Below are 24,421 nucleotides of genomic sequence, written 5' to 3'. Positions count from 1 at the left end.
ATATAGTGTTTATGATATAGTTATTTTTATGTAAAAGTATGAATAAAAGTTAGTTTTATATGTGTGTGTCTATTTCTTGTATGAGATTTACTAATTTCTCAAAGATATGATGCATGTACTTGGTATGATACAAAAGGTCAAAGACTGATGGGACAACTTGTAAGGAAGCATGGGCAAGAAAGCGAAGTGCCTCTAAAGGACAATAACTAGATCAAATCAACTAACAAACCCCTTTCCTCTCATCCTCTTTTGGCATTAGAGTTCTCTTATTGATCTCTTATATATATACATATATATAGGCTTGAGTGAACAACAAGGGAACTATGATATCACAAGAGGGAAAGAGGAAAGGTGGTTGTTAGGTGATTTGACCTACTTATTATCCTTTAGAAGTACTACCATTTCTTGCCCATGTTTCCTTACAAGTTGTCCCATTAATCTTTGATTATGTGTACCATGTCATATCCTTGGGAAGAGAGTAGATCAAAAAAAATCCTTTCATTGTCTTTTCCTTTCATCATGTTATTAGTCAACCATTCATGGGCATGGGAAGGAGACATGCTTCTAACATCAATTTCCCCTTCCCATCTTATGGGGATGCTCTACATAGTTGTTATGGTCATTGTTACCACAAATGCTAAGAGAATCCCATGTAATTGTGGTTGGTAAAAGTTCATAGAAGTTGAGAAAACTTATTGTTGAAAATGTGAGAGAAATGGGATTGTTTGAGATAGAAACCATGCTTGGAATGCCCACACTAGTTAAAGCAAACATCTTGAAACTTATAACCTTGTTATTATTGCTCAATGAATATTTTAAAGTCGTCTTTTATGTTTTATGGTATTTTTAGAAAGCAACTAGTAGTTGGACTCTTTTTGCATGTACTGAAGAGGACTAAAAGGGAAGAAGATCCCTAAGATACTTTTGAACATAGAAGGAGAATATCTTCCTTGTGTTGTGTAGTGCAATGTAAACGAATACTAAGGTTGTTTGATGGTTGGATGAGGACTTAGAGAACTTTGAATTGAGTAGATAAGCTATGTAATGAGAGTATTGGGTTGGGTTAATTGAATTTAGAGCTTTGTAGAAGCTTCCTTCACCTTGATAGTATCATCGCCTAGCTTGGGGTTGAAATCCATGGTTTATTTTCATGGTTGAGTGGAAAATTGTTCCTTAAATAACTATAAGTATTCACGGTTATCTTCTTATAACATGTTTTTTGTTTTACTAATACCTTTAATTAAATAGAAAATTAATAGAATCAAAATATGCAATATTTTTTCCAATTCCTTCCATATCAGTCAATTAGCTATCCAAATTTGACATAGTTGATGCTTGACTTCACTAGTTGGTTATGTTTTTATATAAATTTTATAATGTACTATTATTTAAAATTCATTGTGCCAAGAGGCGCTCTACAACCCAGTATAGGGGATATGTTGTAGTGGTGTAAATGTTTGTTTCTAAACATTTACATGTCGAATCAATTAAAAAATAATAAAAGGTTAAAGGTAACATAGAGCCAAATATGGAAAGATGTTGTAGTGTTTGTAAATGAGTGTAAACATTTAAATGTTGACTCAATTAATAATAATAATTATAAAATTAATAATAAAAAGATTAATAATAATAATAATAATAATAAGTAATAAAAATAATAAAATTCAATTTGTTATATTGTAATTTTGTTTTTATTGATAAAATTATCAACAACTTTTTAGATAAAAGAAAACCATAATATACATGTCATATTAAAATATATAACATATAAATAGTAGTTATAAATTAAGATTTATTTTACCATATAAATTAAAATAATGATTACATAGTCCCAAGGGGACAGCTTAACTGGTGATAAAAGTAATGTGAAGTGGTGCAAACCAAGAAATCCAAGGTTCAATCCCCGAGCCATGACTCACTCTATGAAGAGGAGGATAGGTTGTAGGCCCCCAAGGTATAGTGGTAGCGGTGAGAATCTATCTCATGTCACGCAAGTAGAGACTGGCCCAGTTGAATCTATCTCGTGTCACGTAAGTAGAGACTAGCCCAGTTATCTATCTCGTGTCACGCAAGTAGAGACTGGCCCAGTTGTTAATTCCTCTCAGTTACAAAAATAATAATAATAATAATAATAACGTAACCATATTTAATTTTAATTGATAAATGCATAAAACCTTAATAATTACAATAAACTTGCAATATAAAAGGATTCTTAACCATAGATATTATTAATTTGTAAATAAGCTTTGTTATAATACTATGGGCCAATACCATGGCTTATTAATACCACATGCCCAAAAACCATAACTCATTTCACAATCAAAATATTTTATTTTAATTTAATTTAAATCATCGGTTCAATTCTCTGCCCTATTAAGGTGTTAGTCTTGGACATGACTAAAGGTTATAATGACTTTTGAGATATATCTAAACCTTCCTTTTTTTTCTTTTTTGTGGTTCATGGTTCATGGTCCCGAGAGATCAGTGACCACTAAATCCACGGAAATATTTGTGCCAGGAAAATCTACCCAAAATGAGCATTTCTTATCAATTCAACCACTGAGCCTGACCCCGAGAGTGTCGAGAGAATTGAAGTCATCCTCAAGACTATCAAGAGAATTGAACCCGTGACATCTCACTAGTAGATGTGTTATCACGACAGGGACTCGACTAATTGAACTAACCATCGGGGCTATATATTTAAACCCAATATCTTTACTATTACTAAAAATATTCCATGGATATGTCATAGAAATTAAATCAAAGTTTTAATCAAATTAAAAATAAGAATACTTTTATATATAGATGTGAAATTTATATAATATGATAATATTATTAAGAACCAACATAGATACATCTTAATTAAAAAAAATTTAAATGACAAGAGAAATCAAATCTTTTAAAATAGAAACTTTTTCTCAAATTTTACAAAAAATAAATAAATAAATAAAAATAAAAAATCATATTTTAAAAAAATTATATATATATATATATATATATATATATCCACACTTAATAAATTCAAAATTAAAATAAATATATACTTAAAAAAACCGAAAATTTATTTTAGAAAACTCATAAGGATTTAATTTAATTGAAGCAAAAGAATCTATTGATAATGTTAAATGACCAAAAGAAGCAAAAGCATCCGAGGAGACTACCGACAATGCACAAAATGAAGCTTAAATCATTCATAACTTCAAGGCAATGAAACCACACAATTTAATATATTCCCACTCTGATTAAACCTTATTTAATATTATTCACTTTTCTTAAACGTATGACGCAACATTTCGTAAGCACGCTCTCACAAATTTCTAACGAAGTGGTTGCTTACGTATGCACGCTCACAAATTTCTCCCACAACAAAGTGGTCATTACGTTTTTATTTTCCTTGGACCATTAAGAATATATATGGAAAAGTAATGTAATGGAAAAGTTCATTCAAAGGGCATTTTCTGAACCAAATATATTAAAATTTAAGAGTAATTACTTTGCAATAAAGATTTTATGGATTATAATAATTGATACACCATTACCAAGGATAACAGAGGACCTCTAATTATTATATTTGTCATTAGGTATGGTATTAAGCATTTAAGTGTTTGTAGTTTTTGTTTGATTTATTATTATTTATGATTAACTTAAAAATTAAAAAAAAAAAATTAAATTAGAAATGGTTTATAATTTAATATTAGAAATTAAATTTTATTATTTTTTAATATTATTTTAATTTTGATGGACTACACTCTTAGTGTGTAATTATTACATATTCATAGTTGGATTTTGTACTGGCGCTTTTTTTGGAGTTATTAGCTTTATAGAGGGGAAAGTTTCTCTTCCTCACTCCACATATGGTGGATTTTTTAGTTGTAGAATTTGAAATCTTACTAATAACAAAAAGTAACAATTGAACTTGTTATTATGCATAGAATTCCAAAATATTCCAAAATTTTGATAACTATATAAATTCAACATAGTTTATAATACTAATTTCCAGAAAGCAAAAGCCGCAAGTTACCAACTCGTTTTTTGGGAGGAAAAGGCCAACAAGTTATTTAATTAGTAAATTGGCATTAATCTCTTATTTTAATCACCTTCGAAGGCTCCGCACATGACCCCCAAGCGATTGTAAACCATAGGATCATGTGTGTCGAATCAAATAGCAAGGGATGACTTTAGCAGATTCTAGCTAGAAGCAATGCCCTAATTAGTGGAGTCCACGGATGTGAAGTTGATCCAACTGCTGAGGTGGCATTTCGTTGTACAACTTTATTCCCATGCCCAAGTGAGCTTCTGGAGCTCAGGACAATCGTAGAAAAATCACTAACAATGTGGATTTGTTTAGAGTTCACATAAGTACCAAACCCAAAATAAATGTGGTTCATCAAATCATTAGTTTGCTAATCAACAACTCCTTGTTATTAGCCTCTTATTACCTTTCCGTCGTAAATATGTAGTGTTGTTCAACATCAAGAACAGAAATGGTTATTATTGTTATGCTCTCACATCATTCCTTTCAGTGTCAGTTTACTTTCTCAAAGATCTGCGATATTGTTTAGTTTCTTGAAAATTGCCACTTTGCTAACGAGTCTTTTTTTCTCATTATAAGAATTTTAGATAAAATTATATATAATAAGACTTCATTATGTTATATTACATACTATAATGATTGTCATAAAAAATTTGTTCAATTTCCAATTAGTGTAAATTATTATAGTTTTTCAAAATAAATGAAGCAACTCCCACACTCACTACGACTCCAATTAGAACTCATATATGTTGAGCCTAAGCTAAAAATAAATTTTAAATGTATTGTTACAGTAATTGTTATACAATCATACTCGATACGTGTATATTTTAATGCTTGGCAATGGGATCAAATATTTAAAATAATCACATAGTTGTAAATCATTATAATTTATGTTGTTGGTGACCTTCCTCCCTCGTCGGCAAGGAGGATGCAACTTCACACAGCAACGACTATCGTCAACTTTAGTAGTCAGTTCAATCTTTGGTGTATAATCTATACGAAATGGGTATCAAGTAGAATCTTTTATATATTAAAATAAATTTTAATTCACCAAAAATAGTAATCTCATACAAAATTAAACTTCTACCATTAAAGCTATTTTGTAAAGTTCAAAATAATTCTTATTATACACTTTTTCAGCTGGTATGGTGGACAAGGATCAAACAATAGAGCAAAAATCCTATCTTTATGGGTATTCTTTATTGTGCAAAGCTTTTAAAGCTAGATGTGATTCATATATTTGGGGATTCACAGTGGACCATTGACCATTGGTTGGATTAACAAGGGAACTACTTTGGCCCCTCCTCTTATGTTCAATTGGATGGAATGGATCTTTATGTTAAAGGAGTCTTTATGTCTGGGTACTTTCAATCATCTACATAGGGAGTTCAATTCAGTAGTTGGCACATTATCTAAGGATGGTTTGACAATGCACCCAAGGAACATCAAATTCTTAGTCTCTAAGGAAGGTTTATACATAAGATCTACAATCATCAACTGGTGTTGAATTTTTGTTCACATTAGGACCTTTCATTTTCTTTTTTTTTAGGACTTTATATTTTTGTCATTCGGACTTTATCTCGTGCTCTATTTTGGAACTTTATATTTTTGTCATCTCATACATAGCAATCTACTACTTCTTGGTAGCAGGCTAATATGTTTATTTTTGGCGTGTCGATCATATGCACAATGTTTTTTTCAGAAAGAAAAGCAAAATATATTATATTGAGGCAATATATACATCATAATTCTGATGGATTTCATGAAAGAAGACCACATCAGAGAGTCTATATAAGAAGACAAATCGCTGAGAGGCCTATCAGAGGAAAAACATGAAGCATCACATAGGAAGCATATTAAGAATTGGAATCACCAGTATTGCCAACATTGTCATAATGCATTACAGGTATATGCACAAAAACAAAAAAGAAGTCCACAGCATCCAGATGAAAGCCCCCAGAAACAATCAAGGGCACAAAACCGAGATTTAAGCGCCATACATACTGCACCCATTGACCTATCATCGGATAGGATAGAGTGCTGAGACTGAAAACAGAACATATTTGAAAGAAATATTTGAGTCTTCAAAGAATTTTAAATTCCTCCACTTCCAAAGGCACCATATTGTGATGGGAAGAATTGGGCGCTTGTCAGCTTCTTGACTTCCCCACCAGGCAAAAGCTGCATCAATAGAAGAGAAATTAAGGTACGGAAAAGAAAAATACGAAGCAAGATCATACCAGATTTGATGGGAGGCCATGCAATTGAAGAACATATGATAGTTTGTTTCCTCCTCCATTTTGCATAACACGCATCTGCTGGGACCGTGCCAAGAACGCTTCCTCAAATTTTCCCAAGTTAAATTCTTGTTGTAAAAGACTAACCAAGAGAAAATGATCACTTTGAGGGGGCAGCCGAGTTTCCACCAGAACGCTGGAAAAATCTGTCTAGCAGGAATAATCTTTTTGGAAATGAGATCAGAGTATATGTCCTTTACAGTAGCTCGAGAGTGAGAGAGAGATAAAGACCACACCACATGGTCATCATTCCCAGCCCGTTTCAAGCCACCTTGATCGAGTGTGTTCTTTAGGTTATCCCAAAGAAGAGACAAGGCCTGTGGGATACCAAGATCAGCTGCATTCTTGAGCGAAGGAGAGAGCCCCCTCCACTCGTTGATAACCCTGTTCCAAGTAAAGATACCAGATCTGTGAAGGAAAAAAAGAAGAGGATCTGGAACCTATAGATTACCCCTGAAGCCAGCAAAAGAGTCGAAGCCAATGAAGATCTTCCTACCAGAGAACATCCTCCATTTTAGATTGTTAAGAAAGTATTTCTCAATTCTCCTAAAGCTAAGCCATATAGCAGACCCCTGTTTTTTTCCAATGGAGCCAAACCTGAACCAGAACTCCAAGCTTCTTCCTTTTTGATACTTTTGGTGGATAATTGCACTCCAGGGATTTGAGTCAAAGATGCCTCTCCATAAAGATTTGCAAACAAGAGCTTTCCCAAAAATCCTTAAATCCATCAGACCCCATCCTCCAAGTTTTTTTGGCAAAGTTAAGTGATTCAATTTTGAAAGATGGATTTTACCTCTTTCAGCTTTCGCCCCCCAGATAAAATTGGCAGAGATCCTGTTCATGGCCTGAAAATACTAGCCGGGAGAAAATAAAGGTGAGCCCAATAGACCGACATCTGCATCAAGACTGATTGGGCGAGGACGACTCTGCCACCCAAGGATAAAGATCTGTATTCCCACAGCGCGATCTTACTATAAAATCTTTCAACAAGCCATCGCCATTCATCCTTTAAATAAGCCTTAGCTTTAAGGCGAAAGCCCAGGTACTTGATACCTTCAGACAATGGCCTAGAGTCGATTCCAAAGAGCTGGGAGATCCAAGATGTCGTGACCTCATCTGTTTCATTATGATACAGGACCGATTTGGCCTTATTGATGGCAAGCCCAGAGGCCCTTTGAAAGCGGTCAAGAATAGACTTAATGCACATCCAGGATGCTTTAGATAGCATAGCAAATAGCAATACGTCGTCTACAAACAGATTATGAGAGATGTGTATTTGCTTACAGATCTTGACCGGAATATAAGCTTTTATCTCCACTGCGCGATTGATGTGCAAACTCGAAGCATTTATGGCCAATATAAATAGGAGAGGCGACAGTGGACAGCCCTGTCAAAGCCCTCTTTCCGCTCGAAAGAAAGGAGAGGGAAGGCCATTAATCAAAACAGCATAGTTAACATTTTCGATACAAGCCATTATCCATTGAATAGGGCCCGAATGCAGACCAACTTTTGCGAGAAGACATTGCATATATCCCCAGTGCAAAACATCATATGCTTTCTGAAGGTCAATTTTCATGATAGCTGCATTAGTTTTGTGCACAGACATAGAATGTAAGCATTCTTGTGTACTGGCTACGGCATCAAGAATATTACGGACCTTTAAAAAAGCATGTTGATTAGGAGAGAGACAGGATGCCAGAGTCCCTTTAATTCTTTCTGCTATAATCTTTGTAATAATCTTGAAAGTTATGTTGCATAGGGAGATGGGCCTGAAGTCCAAAAAAGATTCAGGCTCTCCCTTCTTGGGAATAAGAGCAATGAGAGTGGACGAGGTATGATTGTGGATGCTGCCCGATAGTATGGATGCTTCCACCATGCTGAGCAAATCCATTTTGAAGAGGTCGAAGAAATGGATTAGGAAATCTATTGTCCATCCGTCAGGACCAGGGGATTTATCCTTCTTAAATGATTTCATAACATCAAGAAGTTCATTTTCAGAAACTGGTCTAAACAGAGCATCATTCTTTTCTTGATCAAACATTTCTGGCACCAAGTCAATGCTCCATCTGATGTCGTTGAAAGCAATATCATTACTCCTGCAATATTGTTTCGAGAAGAAACCAATGGCCTGCTTTGTAATATCCTCCTGTGAGACAGCATATCCACCGTTATCGTCCTTTATTTTCCATATGAAATTATTTTCTCTCCTTGCATTAGCATATTTATGGAAAAACTTCGTGTTTTTATCTCCTTCCTGCATCCATAAAGCTTTGCTTTGAGCCTCCATCTAGCTTCCTCCTGTTTCAACAAACTGAGCTTCTCCTTCTCCAGATTCCTAATACGACACTTCATCTCAAAAGAGCAAGTGGAGTAGTCTGTTGAGGCCAATACCGAATCCAATTCTTGTTGAACCCTCTGAAGGTCCTTTTTATCCTTCTGATGTTTTTGAAATTGCCATTTTTTCACCAAACCCCTTAACTCAGCCAGCTTTTCCCTGAAGGTAGAGAAGATAAATTTTTTATCCTTGTCCTTTATCAATTTCCAAGCACTTTGAATGTATTCATTGAACGCAGTATCTTGAAGGAGGCCTCTGTCAAACTTAAAAGAGTATCCTCTTCTGAAAATATTTGCAAGCCAGGTTAGAAGGATAGGACTGTGATTCGAAATCATAACATTTTCCACAGATAGCCTTGGCATACCCATTTTATCGATGAGGCTAAAATGAACAAGAACCCGATCAAGTCTTTTTGCTATATAAGCCCTGCCCACTCTGCCATTTGACCAGGTTGGTTTCATCACAGCGGGATTAATGTCAACCATATTCCTATTGAGCATCTCAGAATTAATAAGATCCGCCAGGGCGTTGTTTATCTTCCCCTGTCCCCATACCTCATTCGATTTCAAAACCGCATTCATATCGCCAGCTATAAGGAGATTGTTAATATCAAGCAAATCTGAAGCAAAGAACCTGTTCCAAAATGAAATGCGGGATTTATATGGCACATAAAGATTGAGAATATTAATGGGAAAGGCGCATCCTCTGATTGTAGCCGAGATTATAATCCCAGCACAACATTTATATGCCTTTGCTTTAACCCGAGTAGGATCCCATAGAGTAGCCATACCACCAGACAAGTCGTTTGCCTCTGTTGCAACCATGAACCAAGTGGGAAGCATTTTCCTGAAATAAGTAACAGTATCCTCCTTCTTGTGCATTGTTTCCTGAATAAGGATAATTGCAGCCCTGGAATGGAAAAAGAAATTTTTTAGCGTTATGAATTTGGGATCAATGCCAAGACCCCGAATATTGAAGGATATAATGGGGATCATTTAGGTGATTCAGCAGCCATACTCGCTCTAAGGGGCTGTGATTCAGAGACATCAAGGATAGGCACCTCAATCAGAGACAAATTTCTAATACCTTCGTTAGATACTATAGTTCTGCCTCTAAAATGTCTGCTCCCACCTCTACTTTTCTTCCGGACCGTAATGTTTCTAGCCGAATCCGGGCTTATAACAGGCACGAAACTTGGACTAGGCTTATGAATCGTGAGCGGCTCCAGATCAAGAGATTCCTTATAAAGCATATGATCCAAATCACTATCAAAAAGGTTAACCGGAGATGATGTCGGGGAGTTTAAAGGAGTTTAAAGGAGTCGGACCAACACAAAGATTTTTCCTCTTGTTGACGTGTGGCTCAGCACGTTTCGGATGCGGAGACGAGGATGAAATGGAGATGGGAATAGATCCCACAGAGAAATCCCAGGATGATGGTCGGAGATGAAATCCTTCTAATGCATGGGAGGCGGAGATGGGACTGGGAAATCCTCAGTAGGCTCTGCAAAAGGGGAACTATGGAGCCTTGTTTTGATACAGGTGATAGGGCTATTAGCGGATGACAGACGACCAGGGACGGATTGCGGGCGCACAGAAGGATCAGCCGAAAGATCACGATGATCACGATGAGGCACTGGACTTCTTGGACTATGGCGCGGAAAGGACAGAGAGTTGGGAGAGGATTGACTACCATTGAGAAATGACTTTTTGCTAAACCTTCTATATGCGTATAATTTAGCACTGGGACAATTTTTAACTAAATGACCCGTTCTCCTGCAGGCAGCACACCTAAAAGGTATACCCCAAAAATCCAGTCTTTTATTAATGGTCTGATTCTTCCAGCTAATCTGAATATGGTCAGGATAGCTGCCCCTAAACGGCCTTTGAATAAGAATCCATGCTATTCATTTGTCCCTTTCACCCAAACACCAGGGATCGACGTAGACAAAATGACCAATAGCATTACCAATCATCTCTAGAGTTTCATTAGACCAGAGTTCCAGGGGATGATTCGGGCATTTAACCAAATTAGATTATTTACTGGAGTGTTTTTCAAAGGATTAAAGCCAATGTACCATCTATACAGAGCAAGAAAACTCCTCTTGAAAACCCATGGCCGGCTTTGGATGGCTTCAGCGTCTGCAACATCTAAGAAATGGAAACAGTACCACTCTCTCATAAGGCTTGAGATTACCGGAATATAGCCAATAATTGGTTTCCAAAAGTTAGCCAACCATTTCCTCATATCGATGTCAAACATTTCTGGGAAATTCCATTTCCCAATAAGTGCCTTGTGCTGAAGGTTGTCTATTCTTTCATCAAGCTGAGCAATCTCGATTCTTATCGACTGAGGTGGAGGGGAGGTTTTGGCAGGTTTGTGCTGCTTGTTATGATAGCGGTCCATACCCTTTTTGCTTTTGCCGTCCCTTGACGTGGATGGTTTGGTCACCAAATCATCCAAAGTTGCCAGAGTGGCAGCAAACCAGGCATGTTCAGTATCCACGGCAGCATTGACAAGGTCTTCCGATGCGATGGAGTCATAGACCCCCTCCATACACTGCCAAAAAAGGAGTCCTCGAGAAATGAGAACAATCCAGAAAGATCCAATTTCAGAAAAGGACCAAATATCAGATGGAACCTACCACCTTTTCAGACTCACCCGATAGGAAATAAATGTTCAAAGCAAATAGGGAAGGGATAAAGGACACAGGAAGAGAGAGAACAAGTACAATTCGTGACAGAAACTTCTGCTTCTGAGCTCAGAAGGTAACGTCCATACCACCCGAAATCCCGAAACGGATATATTCCCGGATTTAGGTGTAAGGATACGTACCGGGAATTTAAGCTGACTTTACTTTCACCATAATGCCTGGACCAATTTGAAAAATCGGGAAATGACGTAACTCTGACCAGCTATTGGAAAAGGAAAACCCAGAGATGCTGGAAATCGATACCAGGACCTCTGAGGAAGACTCTAGGGGCTATGCAGAAGGCTCATCGCAGAGCAGACAGCAACAATAGACTTTAACAATACACCACCAATCGCCAATCTTAAACCTTACATCATTGCATGGTTTATATATGACGATTATATTCCTGAGTCTGTGACAAAATGGTTTAACCATCCTGGACTTACTACGATTTGGACTGAAACCACTAAAACTGAGCCCTTGACTTTCAAGCGGAAATCCAAAGCTTTAACAAACAGTAGAACTGCTTAAAACTAGATTGATAAGGTATAGATCCTTGAATTCTAAAACCGTAGCAAGCATAAATGTATAAGACTAAAATTATAAAAACACAGAGTTATGCGAAGGAGAAAACTTTCACTAACCTGGAGCCAAAGCCAAAACACCCGAAGCATACGCACCACATGAACCATACAACCGCCATCCAGCCAACAAAAAACCAAGGTAAAAGAAAAGCTTTCTGAACAGGATAGAGAAACGGAGCTGGGGCAGAGCTCTGTTAAGGAGATTACAGAAGATTAAAAAACATCTGGGACGAAGAAGGTGGCGGAAGCTGGGTTCAATTTAGAGAAAAAGAGCTCGAGCTGCAGAGTTCAAAGCCGAGATAAGGTGGCAGGCATCTGGGACGTGGAAGGTGGTGTAAGCTGGGTTCTGATTAGAGAACAGAGCTCGAGCTGTAGAGCTGAAGGCCAAAAAGGTGGCGGAGCTGGTATGAAAGAGGGAAACGACAGAAAAGCTAATTAGATAATTAGATACAAGAGATAATTAGATAGTTTTGGCTTATCTAGATATTAAAGTGGATATAAATATATTTTTTTAATAAAACATGTTGGATTTTTTCTTCCTTAACAAATTCTTATTATACACTATATTCCTATATTAAAATCGTTATGTAAAAAAAAATCAAAATAATTCTTAATATACGCTATATGTAAGTTTTGTTATTTCTACTGATTCTTAAAAAAGAAAAGACAAATTTACTTTAGAAATTGTTTTTTAACTATTTTCTTTTCTCTATAAAATTGGATTTATAAAATATCAAAAGTCACTATTATTATTTAATATTTATATAATATTTGAATATATGAACTTTTTAGTGACAATATTACTATTTCAACAACATACTTAAGTTAATATTTCAAACTCTCTAGTTATCCGATAAGTTTATTTAGTGATGTTCATGTATTCGAGCATGTGTGGTTTGAAATAAATGTTGAAATGTAGTTCTAGTATGGCACACTAACTCGCTCTCGACCCCCCAATTTCAGGGTGGTTCCGAGGGGATTGAGGCATGATCATCTAATCGTGCAAGGTAGACCATTTTTTTAATTAGGTTATCCAATATGTTTTAATTAGCTATTTTAAGAAATAATTGTATTTAATGTAATAATAATAGTTAATATTTTTTCCTTTCTAATAACTTCTAAGTAAAAAGAAAACCGGGAAAAATGGATGTTGCCAAGAACCAGGTCGCTATGAACCCTATCAACACTGTTTTTGAGTAAAGCACCCGATCGACGATTCCATGCGCTCTGTACGCCCCTGCTTCTTCTTGCCATCTCAGAGGAGGCACGTTTGTATCAGCGACGCTTAGAAACAGAAACAGGAATCCTCTGTCGAATAACCACAGCGCTAGGGCTTCCGCAAAAAAGGTTAATGATAACGCCAAGGTTCCCAAGACTTTTGACGTGCTGGTGCCCAGTGAGCCGGGGAAAAATTCCATGTATTCCCCAGCCTTTTATGTGGCTCGCACCATAGGAGGCATTCTCAGATGCGGTCTAACCGATAATGGCGTAACCCCTCTGGACCTCGTCAAATGCAACATACAGGCTGGAAATTGGTCAGATCAGCGAGTAGCAGGAAGGCCGAGCTGGACAGAACGAAGGGGTATATGGTCTGTGCAGAATGCGATGGCCCGGTACATGGCTGAACAGACGAGGGTTTACGTCATCGAATGGAAGTCAGGCCTAGAGACCCTAACCATACCGGCCATGAGCCCGAAGATCTGGATCCCACTGCTGGATACAAGTGCCCATGACAGAGCGGGTGGATCAGTGACTTCCAGATCTGGCCTGGATCTACCCGATCCGGACAACAATCGAAGGAAACGCCAAAATCCAAGAGATCTGGAACCTCTCTCGGATACGGAGTTAGATGGCTCAGATCTGACAAGAACCGAGCCACCCCAGATTGCCAGATCCGGGTTTCAAATCTTTGTGAAGACGCCAAAAGGAACTACAATCGTGATCTGGACTTATGACAGCGACAGGGTTTCAGATCTAAAGAAAAATATTGCCGATCAGACTGGCTACCCGGCTGAGGAACAACACCTGTTAAATGAGGGCAGATCGCTGCAGGAATACAGAACCATGCAAGGATATAACATCAAGCCAGGTTCCACAATCATTCTCAATATGAGATTACGAGGAGGAGCCGAAAATGCTGGAAATAGCTCGCAAAGCAATGGGTCCTTTAAGGAAGCAGTGAAGGGCAAAGGAAAAAATTCCACAGCGGCTATGGAACCTCCAGGGCAGTACATTGTAGATCAAATGCCGGAGAGCCCAGCTATCTCTATCGAAATACCAGAGGTAAAAAATATATATTCAGATCTACAAAAAAATGCAGTCATTTGTAGATTTAACGGCTTTTGGCCTAGAACTAATGCATTGTATCAATGGATTCATTCTGCTTGGACAAAAAAATGCCAAATCTATCTATACCCCAAAGGATTTTTTATAGTATGTTTTGAAACAGAGGAAGAAAGGGAAACAGTACTCAACCAAGGGCCATGGTTCTGGGGCAGTGCTGGACTTTTTATTACCCCTTGGTTTCCTGATTTTGATGCTAACACCATGGTGGTATCAAGGATGCCTGTATGGGTGAGGTTGCATAATCTTCCTCTACATTTTTGGCATTCAAAGGTTCTAATAGCAATTGGAAATACTCTGGGGAGAATGATAAAGATAGACGCAGAGAGACACATAAAAGGAATATTTACTTTTTCCAGAATATGTGTCGAGGTAGATCTTAGCCGAGGACTACCTGAGAGTATCATTCTGAATTTCAATAATACACAGTGGGAACAACCGTTGGACTATGAGAATACAGCTTTCAGGTGTCGGGGATGTCAACAAACAGGTCATTTATACAATGCATGTCCAAGCCTCAACAAGAGCAAGCAACAACAAAGGAAGTCGAAAGGATGGCAGAATATAGACACTGCATATAAGAAGGCAACTGCAGAAAAGAAAAAAGAACAAAATACAGCAAAGGATAAAAATCAAGACAAAAAGGACAAGGAGATCAATGAGGAAAAGGAACAAGAGCTCCAGATGGAAATAAGCGGTAACAAACGAAGCCACAGTCCTGAAGGATCGGATTCAGATAAGGAGCAACCAATGAGTACGATGGAAAACCAGCTAACCATTATTGACTCCCCTCACAACATGGATGGTTGGCGAAAAGTGGAGAAGAAGAAGGGCAGGAAGACTTAGACCAGCTAGTTTTTTCTTTTTTGCTGCACTCCAGAAACTGGAGCAGCTCATTCTTTTTCTGCTTTTTAGGCAGTGCTGTACATTGCGGGCTGTATGATTAATTTCCACACAACCAAATTGAATGCTTAAAGCATATGCTTGTAACTTTTTATTTTTTAATAAAAAGTTCGCTTTTTTCTTTGGAAAAAAAAAAAATAGTTAATATTTTAAAAATTTTCTCATATATAATTAAAAAATTAAATTTTAAAATTATAAAACCTGTGTGGATACCACAAAACCAAAATATTTGTTGCAAAATGATATACAAATGTATCAAAGGCTATTACATTTTTTTTACCTAAATGTAATTGTCTTGTTTTTGTAAGATGATATATATGTAATTTTAGTTTTTTATTGTTTTTTACTATAATTTCGTTATTTTAAATTACGCAGCACCTACTAGCTACTATGTAGCACTTGTTAAATTGTGTCATAAATATAATTTATAAATTTATAATTAAATAGTTAATTTTGTTAGATCAATTTATTTAAATATATAAATTTTTAGGATTATATAACATAGAGATTATTTATATTAAAGATTTTTGAAATTAAAAAATTGATTTTGATGTGTAAATTATAAATTAATGTTGATGAAATTTTTGGTAATGTGTAATACTTATTATTAATAATAATAAATAATACAATATAAAAATATAAGTAAATAAATAATAAAGAATAAAGAAAATTTAATAATAGTAAATAAATAGTAAACAATAAAAAGAAACTAATAGTAAATAATAAAGAAAAGATAACAATAGTAACTAAATAATAAATAATGAAGAGAATATAATAATAAATAAATAATATAGTAAATAATAAACCAGAATTCTAAATAAATATATATTAAAGTAAACTATAAAAATAGTAAGGATAAGTAAAGGTAAAAAAGAATAAAATAAGAAAGAGCTAAATTAAGAGAAATATTAAATGGAGTTGTCTTTAGTGCGACTTTTTGGAGTTTCCCATGTGGAATCCAGTGAAAAAAATTGTGGTGAAAACTTTATTTGTGTTATTTAAACTAGTATTTTTACTATATATGGATTTAACACCTTGAAAAACCCCAGGGCACTTCTATTTTGCAGGGATTACCCGTCAAACTTGTGATTTCAATGAATTCTGACCTGATTTTAGAGAAATTAAACGAGAAAAATCCATCGGAAAAGCTTCCAAAGAGTCGCATTAAAGACAACTCGATATTAAATTAAGTAAAACTTAAAATAAAGAAATAAAAGTTGGCATGTTAACACATGGAATATGTGCATGCAGGTCTCTTTCCAAATTTTGGTCTATTCAATCGATAATGAGGAGGATGAGAGGCATCCATTCCTTCATTCATTCTCTTAGGAGAAAAGGGTTGTGAGACAAAGGATTCCCTAGCAGTAGTACGTTGATTGAGGGCTCGGGGGTAGCCAATTGTAGAAAGATTAAGCGCAGCTAAGCCTATGGTTGGGTGGAAAGTCATCCCCAAAAAAATTTTGTGGTTAGCGGGATTCAAATAATGTTCAACTCCAAATCACAAGTAAAGAATCGCTACAATTAAGTTGGCATTGCTCATATTTTTTGAAATTCTATGCTAATTAGTTGAATAATTGTTTGTTGATTTAAATCACATAATTGATTTAATTAGTTGTATATTTAAATTGTGGGTTGTTGCACATGGTATCAGAGTGAGTTTAAACTCTATGTGACCTCTACATAAAAGTTTGAGAAAATTAATTAAATTCATTAATAATTTTGCTTGTAATGACAGTGAGAAATTTAATAAAATAAATAGATTTGAAAAATAAATACAATTTCTATCTTTTTCTCAAATAATTATTATATTATACAAATTATTAAATAAACAAACACCATTACTTTTATGATAGTAGATAAAATTTCCTTTAGTTAAAACGTTAAATGTAAACTTGGTTGATTCTTGTTTGTGTATAATTGTATGCATGAATAACCGTGAATACGTCAGATAGTAGATAAAGGAAATGTAAACTTGGTTGATTCTTGTTTGTGTATAATTGTATGCATGAATAACCGTGAATACGTCAGATAGTAGATAAAATTTCCTTTAGTTAAAACGTTAAATGTAAACTTGGTTGATTCTTGTTTGTGTATAATTGTATGCATGAATAACCGTGAATACGTCATCATAATTTTTTTAAAGATAATTTTAATAAAAGTAAACTTTATACAACTTTTGTGTATATTCATGATAAATAGATACATGCATATTCTAATTATAATTTTTTTGTTGAATTGAGGCTTTTGTGATTCATATTAAGTGTAAGAGAAATTTTTCGGCGTAAATCATAAGATATATCATTTGTCGACATGTTTCGAACCAACGAGTGTGATTCATCGTCAGGACAAGTTGAAAAATCAGATCCATCTTTGCCTGTTAAATAGTATGAGCAGAGCCTCCAATGGCTAACAAGGACAACGGTTAAATTTGACTTGGGACCCAGGTCAAACAAACTAAAAAACTAAAAGTAAGTAAGTTAAAATAAGAGACCTTACCTTTACCTAAATATATAATTTATAAGTATAAATTAATTTTAATTAAATTGGTTCATGAGTTAATAAATAGTTAAAAGTATTAGTTATTTAATAGATAAAAGGAAAATATAAATATTAGAATAGATCATATACCTAAAAATATATAAAGGAATAACTAACTAATTAAAAAATATATATATAAATTATATGTACATATAAAAAAAAATAGGAGGTTAAGTTAAAAGTTAGTTGGAAAATATATATATATATATATTAGAATAAAATAATATTAAAAAAAATTAATAATAATAAAAATAAAAACAAAAAATAAAAATAAAAATATTAGAATAAAATAATATTAAAATAAATAAATTAAAATTAAAATTAAATTAGTTAAAAATAATAATAATATACCTAAGGATTAAACTACCTTAAAAAATATATATATATATATATATATTACAAATAATTTAACTAATCAGAAAAAATAATTGAAAATATTCTAAAAATCTAAAAGATCAGGAAGAAAGCGACTAGGAAGAGAGAGTTGGGACCCAACACCTACGAATTTTCCAGCCATCCTCTCTATTGAGATTGCTCGGTCTCTTTTCAATCTCAAGAGCTTCTTTGAATTTCTGATGATGGAACTGTGAAACTCTAGCAATGACACTAGCCTCCTCAATACAAACATGATGATTGATTTTTTCTGCATGCTCAACTAAAGCGGAAGACTTTGATCTCCTATGCTTGAGGTCAGCTGCGTGTTCACTGATCCTTTGATTGATGGAGCGACCCATCTCACCAATATAGGGGGTCCCACAGGAACAAGGGATAATATATACCCCTTTCATATCTTTAGGGTCGATAGGATCCTTTGCTGATCTGAGGAACATGCGAATGGTGTTAAGGGGCCTAAAGGTTACAGGGACACTATGCATCTTGAGAATCCTTGCAATCTTGTCAGTGGTCCCTTGAACAAACGGAAGATGGACACCTGGAATCCGCTCCTTTGGTTCCCTTTTAACAAGAGAATTCTTGGCAGCTTTTAGGAAAGCCTTCTGACCCATGTATCTACTATAACCATTCTCAACAAAGACATCAAGGAGATGGGATTTTTCCTTCTCAAAACTCTTTTTATCCGAGATCCTTAGGGCCCGAGTAGTAAGGGTATTGAGAACACCCATCTTCTAAGCTGGGAAATGGTGGGAATTGGCATGAAGATACTGCTCTGTATGCGTTTTCTTTCGAAAAACTTGGTGGGAGAGGGAACCATCACTATTCTTAGAAATAAGAATATCAAAGAAAGGGAGGCAACCATCAACTTCCTGCTCTTTATTGAACTTAATGGCCGAGGATTGATTGTTGAGATGATCGGAGAAGAGATATAATTCCTCTTGGCCGTGAGACCAGATAACATTGATGTCATCCACATACCTTTTCCAAAGCTTGGGTAGGAGACAGGAAGAGTTTAGAGCCTTAGACTCAAAATCTTCCATAAAAAGATTCGCAACGACAGGGGATAGGGGTGATCCCATGGCAACTCCACAGGTTTGCTCAAAGAACTCTCCCTCAAAACAGAAAAAGGTGGAAGTGAGGCAGATCTCGACTAACCGAGCGGTGTCAAGATCTGTTAGGCAGTTGATACCCTCCAAGGCCTCATTAATAGGGATGCAGGTGAACAGTGAGACCGCTTCAAAACTAACAAGGATGTCCCCAGGGTCAAGCTTAATGTCCTTGAGTTCATCAATAAAGGAAGCAGAGTCTTTTACGAAGGACTCTGTACGACCAACTAGATGCTTAAGCCTTAACGCAAGGAACTTAGCAAGAAGGTAGGTAGGACCTCCAATGGTGTTGACAATGGGCCTCAATGGAGCTCCTTCCTTGTGAATTTTAGGGAGACCATAGATCCTAGGAGTGATAGGGTTGCTCTTAATGAGTTTATGGTGCAGGGAACTCACCGAGCTAATGGATTTAATGACAAGAGCCACATTCCTAATGACCTTTTTTAACGGGTTTTTGGGGACCTTTTTATAGCTACCACTATTATAAAGATGATCCAACATCTTATTGCGATAATCAACCCTGTTAAGAATAACGACAGCTCCACCCTTGTCTGCGTTAAGAACAACAATATCTTTGTTCTGGTTTAAGGATCTGAGGACTACTGATTCCTCCTTGCTAAGGTTGCTCTTAGGGGGCTTAGCCTTTCTCAAGACAACCGCACAATCTTGCCTGATCGTGTCCTTGATCTTATCAGGTAAACCTCTGATCCCAAACTCAATGTCACAAATGATATCATCAACAGGGATCTTCTTAGGGGCCAAAGCAAAATTTAATCCTTTATCCAAAACTTTAAAAACTGAAGGGTGGAAAAACAAACTAGAAAGGTTAATAACCTCATTATTATCATGAGAAGGAGGGGGAAATTTACTAGAACTAGGATTTAAACTATTGTTATTAATATTTAATATCTTATTACCTACCAAGTTAGAGTTATTTGCCTTATTAAATAATGTACCCTTAATATTATCATTATCCTTATTACTAATCCCGACTATACTACTATTACTATTACCACTATTATTATTATTACTAGGAATATTATTACAATCATGATTATTTATTACTCATATTATTAATAATACTATTATTACTATTATAGTCGTTAAATAAATTATTATTATTATTATTTATATCTTTATTAAATAAATTAATAATAATAATAACAATATTATTATTATTGTTAAATAAATTATTACCATTATTAATATTATTATTATTATTAATATTATTACCATCATAATTATTATTACTAATATTATTAATAATACCATTATTACTATTGTAAGGGTTAGATAAATTATTATTATTATTTGTATTAATATTATTATTATTAAACAAATTATTATTAATAATAATAATATTATTATTATTGTTAAATAAATTATTATTATTATTATTGTTAAATAAATTATTATTATTATTATTATTATTATTATTATTATTATTAATATTCATATATAAGCCATTAAACGAGTCAAGATGAGGGACGGACAGCTTCTAAGCTGCGACCACGCAACGAGGAAGAGGAGCTCGCTTCACACGATAACCTCGAGAGCATTAATGGAAAAGAATCGCTCACCGCTGGACTGGAACGCAAGCCCGGAAAACCGACTTTCCACACAGAGAGAGACTTGTCCTCGGCCAAGTTACCGTCAATCATCTGACACACACCAAGGACAGCTTCACGATCTGCAATTTTGTTAACAGGGGGAGACGTGGTAACGCCAGCGAGATCACTCTCTACGAGGGTACGATCTGGTCTAGCATTAGCATGTTCCAAATTGCAGGGTGAGAGGACAATGAGATCGCTTTCTACGCAGAGAGAACACCGTTCGTTGCTCTCTAGACTGGACAACGAAACAGGTGAAAGATTACCTTCTGAGCAGAGAAAAGACCAATCATTGTTCAATGCTGGATCTGATCTGGCGGAAGCATGCTCTAAACTACAGGGTGTGGGGGCAGCAAGCTTACCTTCCGAGCTACCAGTTAACCAATCCCTGATCGCTGAAACTTGACCAGAAGAGATACAGCTCTGAGAATCCCCACCCGCGGCTCTACTAGAAAACGATGAATTTCCATCTAATCTCTGAAACTTAGACTCCTGATTCTGCTTCCGAATTTCCTCCAACCGAATGGACTTCAAAGTCGAACAAGCATCTATTTTCACCCAAAGGGAGGCCGAAAATAAGTTCGCAAGCTCCAGATGCAAACCCAAAAGAGAACGAGAAACCAGATTAAGGGATCTTCTGACCCTGTTGATTTCCGCTCTAACTAAAGCCAAACTCGCCTTAAGAAAAACCTGATGGTTCTGGGGAGAGTGCAGGCGATGTTTGATCCGGGCAAAGACAGGGATGATGGAGGAGTCTCTGCATCTTTTAAGAAAAGCTAGATCTGACTTCAACCTTGAAACCTGCAAGCGTGCCCGTTCAAAATGATGAACCTTGGTTGCAATGGCTTCTCCGTGCAGGGATTCAATTGTTGAATTGAGGCTTCTGTGATCCATATCAAGTTTAAGAGAAATTTTTCGGCGTAAATCACAAGATATATCATTTGTCGACGCGTTTCGAACCAACGAGTGTGGTTCATCGTTAGGACAAATTGAAAAATCAGATCCATCTTTGCCTGTTAAATAGTATGAGCAAAGCCTCCAACGGCTAACAACGACAATGGTTAAATTTGACTTGAGACCCAGGTCAAACAAACCAATAAAAAACTAAAAGTAAGTAAGTTAAAATAAGGGACCTTACCTTTACCTAAATATATAATTTATAAGTATAAATTAATTTTAATTAAATTGGTTCATGAGTTAATAAATAGTTAAAAGTATTAGCTATTTAATAGATAAATGGAAAATATAAATATTAGAATAGATCGTATACCTAAAATTATATAAATGAATAACTAACTAATTATAATATATAAATAAATTATATGTAAAAAAAAAAAAAAAAAAAAATTAGGAGGTTAAGTTAAAAGTTAGTTGGAAAATATATAGAGAGAGAGATATTAGAATAAAATAATATTAAAAATAATAATAATAATAATAATAAAAACAAAAAATAAAAATAAAATATTAGAATAAAATAATATTCAAAAAATAAATTAATTAATAAATTAAAATTAAAATTAAATTAGTTTTAAAAAATAATAATAATAATAATATACCTGAAGGATTAAACTACCTTAAAAAAATAAAAATAAATCAAATATATATATATATATATATATATATATATACATATTACAAATAATTTAACTAATCAGAAAAAATAATTGAAAATATTCTAAAAATCTAAAAGATCAGGAAGAAAGCAACTAGGAAGAGAGAGCTGGGACCCAACACCTACTAATTTTCCAGCCATCCTCTCTATTGAGATTGCTCGATCTCTTTTCAATCTCAAGAGCTTCTCTGAATTTCCGATGATGGAACTGCGAAACTCTAGCAATGACACTAGCCTCCTCAATACAAACATGATGATTGGTTTTTTCCGCATGCTCAACTAAAGCGGAAGACTTTGATCTCCTATGCTTGAGGTCAGCTGCGTGTTCACTGATCCTTTGATTGATGGAGCGACCCGTCTCACCAATATAGGGCGTCCCACAGGAACAAGGGATAATATATACCCCTTTCATATCTTTAGGGTCAATAGGATCCTTTGCTGATCTAAGGGACATACGAATGGTGTTAAGGGGCCTAAAGGTTATAGGGACACTATGCATCTTGAGAATCCTTGCAATCTTATCAGTGGTCCCTTGAACAAACGGAAGATGGACACCTGGAATTCGCTCCTTGGGTTCCCTTTTAACAAGAGAATTCTTGGCAGCTTTTAGGAAAGCCTTCTGACCCATGTATCTACTATAACCATTCTCAACAAAGACATCAATGAGATGGGATTTTTCCTTCTCAAAACTCTTTTTATCCGAGATCCTTAGGGCCCGAGTAGCAAGAGTATTGAGAACACCCATCTTTTGAGCTGGGAAATGGTGGGAATTGGCATGAAGACATTGCTCAGTATGCATTTTCTTTCGAAAAACTTGGTTGGAGAGGGAACCATCACTATTCTTAGAAATAATAATATAAAGAAAAGGGAGGAAACCATCAACTTCCTGCTCTTTAGTGAACTTAATGGCCGAGGATTGATTGTTGAGATGATCAAAGAAGAGATCTAATTCCTCTTGGCCGTGAGACCAAATAACATTGGTGTCATCCACATAACTTTTCCAAAGCTTGGGTAGGAGACGGGAAGAGTTTAGAGCCTTGGACTCAAAATCTTCCATAAAAAGATTCGCAACGACAGGGGATAGGGGTGAGCCCATGGCAACTCCACAGGTTTGCTCAAAAAACTCTCCCTCAAAACAGAAAAAAGTGGAAGTGAGGTAGATCTCGACTAACCGAGCGGTGTCAGGATCTGTTAAGCGGTTGATAACCTCCAACACCTCATTAAAAATAAAAAAAATTAAAATTAAAACAGAATTATAATCTTTCTCTGTCCTCTTGCTTACGCTTTTATGCTAGAATTAAATTTTGTGAAGACGTGGTATAAAAAAATAAAACCATAATAAAGGATTATAATCTTTGTCCAGTCTCCTCTTACCTTATGCTGGAATTAAATTTTGTGAAGGCATGTGGTATTCCCAAGTTTGTTTTGGAGCAAGAAAAGCATAAGGCTCAATTGGTCCAAACGAAAGTTTGTCATTAATTCAACAACTCTTCGTGTGGCCCTCCATCACGTTGTTAGTCTTATAAATACCTTTTTATATTCACAATACTTTGTTTTGATTTATTTATTTAATCACCTTGCAATTTTGGCTTGGACTTTTAAGGATACTTAGATTTTTCTTTTCCCTATACAAAGAATTTTATGCCTCCAACTTTGTGTTATGGTTTTACAATATAAATTTTATTTACTTATTTTATTAATTTATTATTTTATATGACGGTTTTGATTTAAATATGAATTTTATGCCTCCAACTTTGTGTAATGGTTTTACAATATAAATTTTATTTACTTATTTTATTAATTTATTATTTTATATGACGGTTTTGATTTAAATATGACTTAGATATTTCAGACGGAACCATGGATACGTCTTAAGGTAATCTATTCATTATATTTGTTAAACGTATGTGTAGTGGCCTAATGTGTCTATTGCACGCTAGCCTCGGGCTAAGATAAAAAGTCAGACTGGTCGTTA

General features: G+C 35.2%; 1 protein-coding gene across 1 annotated transcript; it reads right to left on the bottom strand.

The window, feature by feature from the left end:
- Positions 1–5,889: 5,889 nt before the first annotated feature.
- Positions 5,890–9,660, bottom strand: LOC149261649 (uncharacterized). Its single transcript, XM_089370188.1, has 5 exons — positions 8,722–9,660; positions 7,834–8,476; positions 7,224–7,578; positions 6,205–6,714; positions 5,890–6,079 (listed from the first exon to the last, which is right to left on the bottom strand). The coding sequence occupies exons 1-5, from the start codon at positions 9,658–9,660 to the stop codon at positions 5,890–5,892; spliced, it is 2,637 nt and encodes an 878-aa protein (XP_089226314.1).
- Between the last annotated feature and the right edge of the window lie 14,761 nt (positions 9,661–24,421).

The sequence above is a fragment of the Pinus tabuliformis genome, chromosome 6, assembly GCF_031772625.1.
Source record: "Pinus tabuliformis cultivar Carrire ecotype Pingquan chromosome 6, CPIR1, whole genome shotgun sequence".
NCBI lineage: Eukaryota > Viridiplantae > Streptophyta > Pinopsida > Pinales > Pinaceae > Pinus > Pinus tabuliformis.
This window is presented reverse-complemented; position numbering and strand designations above follow the sequence as displayed.